At 43.3% G+C, this 10,657-nt stretch overlaps 1 protein-coding gene across 5 annotated transcripts in view; it reads left to right on the top strand.

Annotated features, from left to right (window-relative positions):
* Positions 1-1,331: 1,331 nt before the first annotated feature.
* The window catches only part of POU2F1 (POU class 2 homeobox 1), a 162,510-nt gene continuing 153,184 nt past the window's right edge, over positions 1,332-10,657 (top strand). For 2 of the 5 annotated variants that reach the window (XM_027610566.2, XM_027610567.2), the window contains exon 1: positions 1,332-1,422. Coding sequence is in view for 1 of the 5 variants with exons in the window: in XM_027610563.2 (XP_027466364.1) it covers positions 1,362-1,422 (61 nt within the window). In the remaining 4 variants the exon portion in view is untranslated. The remainder of the gene's footprint in view (positions 1,423-10,657) is intronic. The other 3 variants (XM_027610570.2, XM_027610563.2, XM_027610574.2) reach the window with 3 other exon arrangements.

The following is a 10,657-nucleotide window of genomic DNA, read 5'->3' as shown; positions in this document are numbered from 1 at the left end:
AAACCGGCGTCACATACTCTACCCACTCTGCCACCCAGGCGCCTCCTTTCTTTTTTTCTAACTTTGCTTATGAGATAGGCTTTTCTTTTCACTCTTAAAAAAAAAAAACTGGAAAAATTTTAGTTTTTTTTTTAAGAATTCGTAAAGTAATTAGAACTGGGTCTTGTTCAGAGAAATTTACCATTAAAGAAACCTTAGAACACGACTGAAATAAAGATATTTACAATAGAAACGCCTACTATTATATTTGCTCTGAGAAACACAGCAAAGTAAAATTCTGGATGAAACTACTGGTGATTTCGATGTTTTTATTTATTAGGTCATCAGTTTCCAGTCGCTTTTAAGTATGTTCCTAAGCCAAAGAAGGGGAGCGTGCCTATCCATGGACGAGGGAATCGGCTCTTCGTTTCGATCGGGTGAGCGGCAATCCAGGAGCAAGAAAACCCCAGGGAGGGTAGGGGCGGAAATTAGCAACTTAAACGCCCAGCTCCGGAGAAGGCGGCCGGGTATTAGAAACAAGTAGAGCAGAAGAGATTTGGGGCTAATTAAAACCAGCACAAGACACTCCCCCTCACGTTAGCCGGGCCGGGTCTCCAGCATTTGCAGAGTTGGGGGCGTGGACTAGTTAGGATTCAAATTTAAAGCGGGACGCCCGCGCAGAGCTCAGCAGGTGCCTCCAGCCCTGCTCTTCTCGGCGGGCGTTTCCGCCCCTACCTGCCCACCGGGCCGGAAATTACCTAGCAGGGGAGCTGCCCCTCCTTTGTTGTCAGCGGTTCCACAGCGCGGAAAGCCTTAAAAAGTGCTCAGCGGAGGAGACGCGGGGACTGGTCCGCCCACGAGAACTCTACGCGTTTCCACGCTCTTGGCCGCCGTGTCCCCTGCCCTTCCTTTAAAATGCCACTGTCCACTGGGGGGACGTCGGAGTAAAGCTGGCAGGGCAGTGAGGCGGGAAGAGAGGGAGGATTGTAAGAAGGGGCGAGCACTTAACGTACTACACGGGTTACGCTTCAAGAAGAAGCCCAGGGGAGGTAACGCATGCGCCGCCTGCATTTCAGGCGCGTGGAGAAAGTTGCGCATGTGCAGAGCCGAGAGAAAAAAATGCAGGGAAGGGGTGACTGGCAGGTTGAGGGCGCTTTAGCTACTGAAGAGCCACAGCGGCCAGGAGGCGCGTGCGCAGAGCGCCCGAAGGGGTGGGGCTTCTCCAAGGGGTCGGCCTCGCGCGCCCCCTGGCGCGCGCCCGGGGAGAAGAAGGAGCGGGAGGGGGCGGAGAGGAGGGAGGAGGCACGGAGGGCGGGAGGGGGGAGGGGAGCCGGAGCGAGGGAGGGTTTATCGACCGGGCGATTTTGGTTAAAATATTCAAAATGGCGGACGGAGGAGCAGCGAGTCAAGATGAGAGTTCAGCCGCGGCGGCAGCAGCAGCAGGTAATCATTACAGCATTTTACATATTCATATTCATACTCAACCCCGGCTCCCGCTGCCCCCCCCGCGACTTAGCATAATTTATTAGTACTCAGGATTATTATAATTAACGGCGGGGAGATGGGGGGCCGGGGAGCACGGAGCCCCCGCCGGGCGCCGAGCGGAGGGGGAAAGAGGCTCGGAGCGGCCAGGCGGAGGGGGAAGACAAGGGGTAAAGGGGGCTGCGATCCACCGCCCTCCTCCTGCCCCCGGCCCACCCCGCCGCCGCTGCTCGCCCGCCCGCCCGCCGGCACCGGCCCTCCTCCTCCGCCGGCCGCCGCCGCCTCCTCGCCGCGGTGCCCGAACCCGAGCGGGTCCGCGGCGGGGCCGCGGGGCCGGGGCACAGGGAGAGGACAATAAAGACATTTTACATATTCATAGCCGCCGGGCCGGCGGGGCGCGGGCGGGCGACCCGGCCGGGCGGGCGCGGGGTTGGGGGGGGCGTGGAGGGGGATGGAGGTGGTGGAGAGCACAATGCCGGGGAGGCGGCGGGGCCGGAGCGGACCCCGGCGGCCGGACAGCCAGACGTGCCCCCCCCCCCGCCCCAGGACAGGGCCCGGGCGGGGGAGGGGGGCGCCCGGGGAGAGCGTCCTGCCGGCGCCCGCGCCCCGCAGCCGCACGGGGGTCGGAGCGGGGCTGAGCCCGGGGGTCACGGCCCCGGGCACCTCGGCCGCGCCCCGCCTGTCCCCCGTGTGGCGGCCTGACCTGAGCCAGGCCTGCGCTCTAGGTGGGTAGGGGTGAGCGGTCGTGGGCGCTGTGAGGTGGCCTCGGGGCGGCGGGGTTGGGGAGCCCGCGCAGGGGTCCGCTTCGCCCCCTCCGGGGCGGACAGGGTTGAAAGGCGGCCCTCGTGGAAAGTTCCCCTCGGAGGGGGATGTCCTCTGGGGCAGCCCCATGTGCTCTGGACCATCGGTCAGCAGTCCCTGTAGGTCCTGGAAAAGACCCCTCTCCCTCGTGGGTCGTACTTTTCTCCGGGGAGTTGGGTTGGAGGTGCCTGGCGTGGTCTGATCTTCCTCGCCGCCCTGCCCCTCCCCGCGCCCCCGCCTCTGCGCGCGACCCGGACGGACGCGGCCGGGGGCCCTCGGGGGCCTCTGGCTCCCAGGCCCCAGAAGCACCCGGAGGCCTCTCAAGAACTAGGGTGTAGAGGGCTGCCCTCTTGCCCCTGCCCCAGAAGCGGCCGGCCTGACAAGTTTATAATATTCTAGATTTCCCTTCTCCTGTTGGGAGTTAGGTAAGGGCGGGGATCCCCCTCCCCGGTTCTGTGGTGGTGGTTTCTTGCTGGGTGCTGGGTCCTCTTTACTCTCTGCTTAGCCGAACCTCTCTCATTTGAATAATGTCTAATTCGGGGAGGTTTATATTATTGAAATGGCCGCCTGGCTTTCCCCGCCTCTCATGTTTAGTAATTCAGACCTTTAATAACAGCCACTCACAGCCCAACGCCGTGTTTATATTTTACATTCGCCCCATGTGCTTTTGTGGTTCGATATGATTCTTTTTTTTTTTTTCCTTGGCAATCCACGGGGCTCTGAGATCAAACCCAGGCTGTGCTGGGAAGAGCAGGGGGAGAGCTAGGCCTTGGCTCCTCTAGCAGTTGCCTAGGCCTCATTCTCTGCCGCTTGATTTATTTACTAATAACCAAAATGACTTTCCCCCACCAACTTCCATACACATACCCGTCCTCCGCGGGCAAAACAAACCCTCCTGGGGCCTTAACCAGCATTAAAGCAGCTCCTAGCTAAGCTTCAACTCTGTCGTGTTTTGTTTTCCCTTAAAAAGACTTTCTTATAGTTTGCAGTAATATTAGGCCTAAGGAAAAAAATTTTTCTCATTTTCAGAGGCGAATGAAACCTATTTTGATTTAATACAAATAAATCACTTTACTTTAGTGATAGTTCTCCCCTGCCCCTTGGCTTCTACCTCCAAGTTAAACGCTTTCAGGCTTTGTAAAGGTCTGCAGTATTTGTAAAACCAGTAGGTTTTTTTTTTTCTTTCCTAGGAGTTGTAGAGTAAGTGTTTTAGAAATTCCAATTAACAGCACTTTCAGAATGTCTCAGTGCTGCATTTCCTTTTCAGCTTCTTCATTCTGATTTAAAATAGGGCTGATATTAATTTTGTGCTATACCTGTCAAGGTTTGCTTATTTTACCGGTAGCGCTCCTAAAGACAGAAAATGGGGTTGTGTTTTCTTTGAGTGTTTGTGTCATGGTTAAATGAGGGAACATAGAAGAATAAACATAAGCATTATGTCTACCCTGATCTTGGAACTTATTCTCCTCCCAGCACACCCACCTCTCTTGAAGTTGTCAGAATTGATTTTATGTTTTATGTAGAATTAGGACAGTTGGTCTATGAAAGTTAGGCTAACTTTTATTATTTAGAAGAAACAGTAATTTTTGTTTTTTGGTCTTTCCCTTGGTAAACTTTTCTTTCCTTTTTATTTTATATAGTTTTAGTGTGTTTTTTAAAAACATAGTGTTGTTTCTCATTGGTGTTTTTTTTTGTTTGTTTTTTACCCCTGCTAGTAAAGTACCAGAGAAGTGTTATTTAGCAGGGATGTGTTAAACCGCTGAAATTAAAAGGCACTTTATGGTCAGTTGCTAGGTACATATTTTGGGAGACATTAGTCTTCAGTTTAATTTGTAACAAAATTGTAGATTTGATGGGCTAACAGCAAGCCAGTTTCACATTACCAGTTCTCATCATTTTTCCTCTTTCACCTCCAGTAGGCAGGCCCTGAATGCAGCAGGAAAAAAATGTGTAGCTTTCATGTGAATGTTCAGGTGAATGACTGCTTTGGAGACCTGAAGCATGAGGTCGAATGGACACAAAGCAGTAATAAGATTTCATGCCTTAAATAGCATATGTTTTTGCACCCGATTCCCAAGATGTGGTCAAACTGATGATGTCATTGGACAGAGGACAAGGTGCAGTTAATTTGATTTATTGTCCTGAGGTGAAGTGTAGCAGTGAAACCTTCTCATAGGGAAACCATTTATCTCGGGACGATTTCCTTTATAGCTGCAATTTAACCACTACCGAGGCTGTAGATATTTTATCCAAGATGATAAAATGTACACTGCATTTTATAAACAAAATTCCACTGTTAGAATTTTTGTAATAGAGAAAAGGATGAGTATTGTTAACTAGCCTTATATTTTGGTTGGCATTCCATGCTATTGTAAAAATTCATTTCCTCAAATTCTCAGAAAAAGATTATGGGTTTTAAATAAGTATAATCATGGAAGGGATCAATATAAATGCTTATTTTAGAGAGGTCCTTTGTGACCTCCCAAACTCAAGTAAGAAGCTGCCAGGCTAAAGAAGGGGAGAGATCATTTGCCTTAGAACCTATTTCAATGAGTAAAGTGAAGTTGAAGAGAATGAAGGCTATATATTCTTTTAGGTTGAAATTATAGTGTTTAAAATAAGGTAGATGCTCATAAGAAAGCATGTGTTTTGCAAACAGTTTTTTAAAAATAAATCGAACTTCTTTTTGGACAGATTTGTGTATTTACTTTGTTTTTGATTAGTGATTTTTAGAATTATGTTGTGAGGTAATGATTCCACCTATGATTTCTGACAGAAGACTCCTTTTAGACATTTTTCATCGTAGTTTTTCCCAGTTTATCTTAAAAGTGCTGATTAAAATGCTCTGGGAATGTTGTAGGATACTGTGCTTTATCCCTAAGTCTTCCAAGCTTGATACAGAATTTTAGATTACTTTTAAGCCTTAGTAAGTTTATAATCTGCCTGTCTCCTTAGGCATCTGTCAGGCGGTTTCTCACAAGTTTTCAGAAGATCCATTGTCACTTCCTTCTTAACTTGCCCCACCTATTAATTATAATGGTACTTTTGAGTTTAGGTCTTGAAAATTCATGTGACAGCTGACCAAATGTTTTTAATATCTGAAAGGACCATTCTGCTGCCAAGCTATCATTGTAAAGTAACTTTTAACATCTTTCCCCAACTAATTTCTAATTCCTTTCATTTTGTCATTGTCAAAAATCCCGGTAGTCAAGAAAAAGCAAACTATTACTCAGGTTTAAATTGTATAGTATTCTGCCATATTTTTAATTTACTATTCTCTGCATCAGTAGGCAGCATAAAGCAGAAGAAATAAATGTGTTTTATTGCTGCCTAGATTGAAGTAATTGTTAATCTGTTATTCATCTGGTCATTGGATTTTGGAATAAGTCTAGGGCTCAGAATGTTAAATTGCTCTTACCAGGCCACCAAAGATATGTAAAGGAGCCTTGAATATCTTAGGCCAGTGCTTCTAACATGATAGAACTAGAAATTTGAATGTTATCTTTCATATGTATTTTGCATTAAAAATGAAATATTTGAAGTTTCTTGAATCTGAATTATTTGATCTTGGATTTAATTGTGAGTGTCTGTGTGTGTTTAAGTTGTTTTTAAAATCGGTCACTCACTTTCATGAATGTGTTTCCTTTGTACTAGGAAGACTATAATATTATGTAGTGGTGATTGCCTTATTAATGGTTTTTTTTTGTTTTGTTTTTTGTTGAAAATCCACAGCTCTAGTCTTTGCATATAAGTCTTTCAAGCACTATTAAAAATAATTTTCTTTTAAAATAATGGTATATGGCTGTCATTAACTTCCTTTTATACAACAGTATTTGTTCAATTACACAGTTTTTGTGATTACTAAATACTTACTATGAAAGTGCAGTTTTAAGCAGGATGTGTTTTCCCAATGGAAGTGATTATGTTTAGAACTATTTAAATAATTGTTGTTTCCTGAACGGAACAAGTCACAGACAAAACATGCTCCTTTTGGGTCATTTATGTTCTTGTTTCTGTTTGTCTTTTAATGTTAAATGCCTGAGCGAACATGCTTATTACTTATTTCTTCAAGGAAATCCAATGCTAGGTGTTAGAGTCCGGATTTGGTTATTATACTTCTGTCTTACTTGAGTGTCTGTATCCCTTCTGAATGAATTCTTCCGTCCTCCCCCTCCTCTCTCTTTTAGGAAACTCTTTGGGCAGGGATTTTGCTTAATTCTTTTATTGTATTGCTTAAATAAGATAAATATCTTTTTGAGGGGAATCAGAGTTGAAAGAGGTAATGATTACAGATCATAGAGAAAAGCAGTTTCCTTACCCATCTTCTGCTCAACATTTTTGCACATTATTGACATTTTGTGAATAAAGATAATAATTTTGTGGATTTATATTTCTTCTTAGGTTATTTACACTGATGTGTTATCTAATTGTATCCATGGAAAGAGGCAAGCTTAGGATGCTCCTGCTCCGCCATCTTCCCAGCCTCCGTCCTATATTTCTTTTTAGGAATAAATCTGTTTTATTTTGTACTGCAATATTTCTACGTTCTAAACTGGCTGTGAGCCCTTATACACTCTTTCAGCAGTAATAACAGTGGGACAAAATAGCATGAGTGGAGCCATCGCCTGACTTTCTGATCCATTTACAATATATTTAGAATTTGGAATATGAGAATTATCTTAAGTTTCAGATACTCTGATTTAAAGAAGCTCTTTACATAGTGTGCGTGTGTGTTTTTACTAGAGGGTGTTACTGAGCATTTGATAGGGTTGTCTTGTTTGTGCTCCCTGGCTGATACAGCTTCTTTGTTTTTTGTTTTCCAATTAAGCAAATACTTAAGTTTTCACTGTTGCCTGGATTTTGCTGACAAGGCTATTAATGAGCAAAAGAAGAATCAGTAAACCTTTAGATTTATCAGATTTTTTTTTTAAGTACGGTCCAGGAAACGATATTCATCCAGAAAAGGATACATAATATTAATTAAAAAAAAAAAAGACAATGTGAAAAGCACAAAACTAAGCTCAATAAGAGTATTGGTAGTAGCTTTACTTAGTCTGCAATGCTGAAAGTCATTGCAAGTACAGTTTAATTTGTCACATGATTTATTTCATAATTCTCTGTAACTTTATTAGTTTTTATGTTGGAATCATAACTGTAGTATATAAAGTTAAACCAGTAAAATAAAAATTATGGTAGTTTTTTTTTGGACTAGTCAGCTTTCTCTTTGCAATAGAAGATATAAACAGGAATGGCTGGGAAATGAACATTATGTTTTTTGTTTAATGTGGTCACAAATAATGGAGTTGTGCTGACTGGCTTTGTAACTTATGGACTGAATATACTTTTTTAGAGAAAAGTGAGTTACCTATTTTCTTGTTTTAGTACACTTATTTTAATGGTCTGCTTAATGAAAAAAAGGCTTTTTTTTTGCTGATTCATACTGCAGCAAGACAGTATATTATAATCAATCTTTTAAAAACAGTTATTTAATTGCTTACAAAATATATCTGCTGTGTACCCAGTCTTATGCCAGTTGTCTTTGGGGATAACAAGGGAAATATAAGACTCTGTTGTGGAGGAGTTGGTATGTTTTCTTAGCAGGGAAAATTAAAAAACAGTGTATGTAATTATATATTAAAATATGTAGCAGATAAAAATGTTCAGAGTAGAGATCAGGGTGTGTCCAAATTTGTAGGAACCAAAGCATCCTAGAGCCGTTATGGCTGGAAGGTAGTGTAGATACTATCTATCCTAAAGCCTTTATAGATGAGGAAATGCTCTCACGGTGGTGTAGTGTCTTGCCTTCAGTCTTAACTCTTGAGTTAGGCATCAGAACACAAGACTTCGGACTTTCTAGACTCCTCCTCCCTACACCCCCAATCTCTCCCTCTATACTACATTACTGCCAGTCGGAGAAGACTTTAAGTAGAAGATGAGTCTTAAAGCTGAGCTTAAGAAAGGCAAAAAGAATTTGGAGGAATGGGAAGACAGGGAAGCACATTGCTGGGGAAACGTTCAGGATTGTAGATAAAGAATGAGGCATTTTTTCTATGTGCAGGGAGGCTTTTGGAAGTTTTTGAAGTAAGGAATCCTGTGATAAAAGTGATATTTTAGGATTAATATGGTGGTGTGCAAGGTGGTTGGAAATAGGAAGCAGAGACCATCCATGGAAACCAGTATATAAAAATTGAGGCATGTGGTTTGTTGACTAATTGCTCTACACACTGTTAGAGATACAAACAGGACAGTTACCTGGCCTCAACAGGCTTTCAGTCTAATAATGATATTATAAAATAGAGAATCCACAATACATATGTTGAGGATGTTGTCCAGTTAATCAAACAGAATAAGGACCTTTAGAAGAAATTCTTGCCAGGTCTTTATATTAGGAACTATTTTATTTCTGACCAATGGTTTTGTTTTTAGTCTTTTGGACACTGGATTGTCTAATTGACTTAGTTTCCTTTTAATCAGCTGCAGCGTTTAGACCGAGTTATTAACCTGAAAGGTGAGATGGGTAATTATGGTATGCGTTTTTCTTAGCCTCCTCATGCCCAGTTCCATTTTGTGTCCTTAACTTTTGTTTTATATTTCTTTTATTGCTTCTGTCTTTAAACTCTTGTTATTTTGTGTTTCATGTAGGCTGCCTTTATGTCCTTTCTGGAGCAAGGCAGGTGTAAATAAAATAAAATTACCATCACCATGACATAATGATAATGTCTGTATTTTTATAGTACTTTAAAGTTTATAGCAGCACTCTCATTTTCATTACCTCAGTTGGTCCTTTCAGACAAGTATTATTACGCCCATTTTATAGTTGAGTAAAATAAAGCCTAGATTAAGTAACTTTCACAAGGTCATGTGCTCAGTAAGCACAGTGTTTGGGGAACAGCAGGACTTCCAGGTTAGTTGTTCCTTAGGCTGTACAGTGGGGAGTGGTGGAAGGTAGTTTGGGACTGTTCTGGAGTGCTCTGAATACTCAGCTTTGGTCGTGTAGGAGTTTGGATTTCTTCTGCTAGGCAGTAGGAAGCCATTGAATTTTTTTTGTTCTGGACTAGCCATGATAAAAGCCCTTAATTTTAAGTGTTTAGCAGCTAGTTAGAGTCAAGAGGGATGCTAAGGTTTTGAACTTAGATTACCAAGAGCAGTGCCAAAGGAACAGAGGTAGGGAGGTTGGAAGAGGGAGCCATTTGGAGAATAGGCAATGAATTCAATTTTGGAAATGTCATTTGAGACATGATTGGGTGGATATTATTAGGTTACAAATTCATTGTGAAGATCAGAACAGTTTTACTGAACTAAATGTGTAATAAACATACAAATACTAGGATTGAGATTTGTGCTCATGCCACTATGTGTGTGGACTGAGCACTGAGTCTGAGCATTGTAAATCTAGACCTCTCATTTTGACTTTGCCACTGACTTCTGTGGTTGTTTCTCTCAACAATAAGATGGTGATAATACCAGTGTTAGAGCGATGCTGTGGGGAGTAACAAATTGATAGCAGAAGCATTTTTAAAGTACTGTAAGAGTTTTTCTTACAGGAGCACAAGAGTAAAATCAGTGATTTTATTACTTGTGTTGCTGTAGAGAAGGAGAAGCTTTAGCTTTAGATTGATTCTGTGGGGCACCTTACTGCAGGTTGTACGCTTCCTTGTGCAGCCAACACCCTGGGAGAAGGAATACACTCCCCTGCTACTCTTCTGAAAGTTTGGAGGTGGAGGTGTTGCATTGTAGCAAACATAAACTTCGGTTATCTAGCCCCCATCCCTGCCTATGCATTCTTATCTTATGCTACTTCCTTACAGAGCATGACTCAACAGTTCCACCCAGGAAGTCCGCTTATATAGGCCCACCACAAACACAGTTTCTTTTAGCAGATTTAATTAAATATTTTTAAAAATCTACCTGAAACTTTGTGTTGAAAAGCTGTTCTGGGAGGGTGGCTGTATTTTAGTCTCATGCTTGTTTCGGCTCTTTTTCATCCTCCCTCCTCACCCCCTATGCTCCTGCTCCACAGTCCCCATCCCAGTCTGGTAAACCCACCAGGGTGCCTGCGTGGCTCAGTGGGTTAAGCATCTGCCTTCGGCTCAGGTCATGATCCCAGGACGAACCCCTTATCAGGGAGAGCCTGCTTCTCCCTCTCCCTCTGCCTGTCGCTCCCCCTGCTTACATACTCACTCACTCACTCTGTCAAATAATAAATAAATAAATAAATAAAACCCACTGTTTTGGTCAGGCTGGCATTTGGGATGCTCCACGAGAATGTCTGCTCAAACTGTCCCCTCCTTTGTAATATCAGTGTGATGTGGTATAGTGAGTTGTGGGTTCTAGATCACTAATTAGCTTTGGGACTTTGAGACAAGTTACTTCACTGATTTTTTTCCCCCTTCAT

This window comes from Zalophus californianus, chromosome 10 (genome assembly GCF_009762305.2).
Source record: "Zalophus californianus isolate mZalCal1 chromosome 10, mZalCal1.pri.v2, whole genome shotgun sequence".
Lineage (NCBI taxonomy): Eukaryota > Metazoa > Chordata > Mammalia > Carnivora > Otariidae > Zalophus > Zalophus californianus.
Note: the sequence above shows the minus strand (reverse complement) of the source record. Positions and strands in the feature narration are given on the sequence as shown.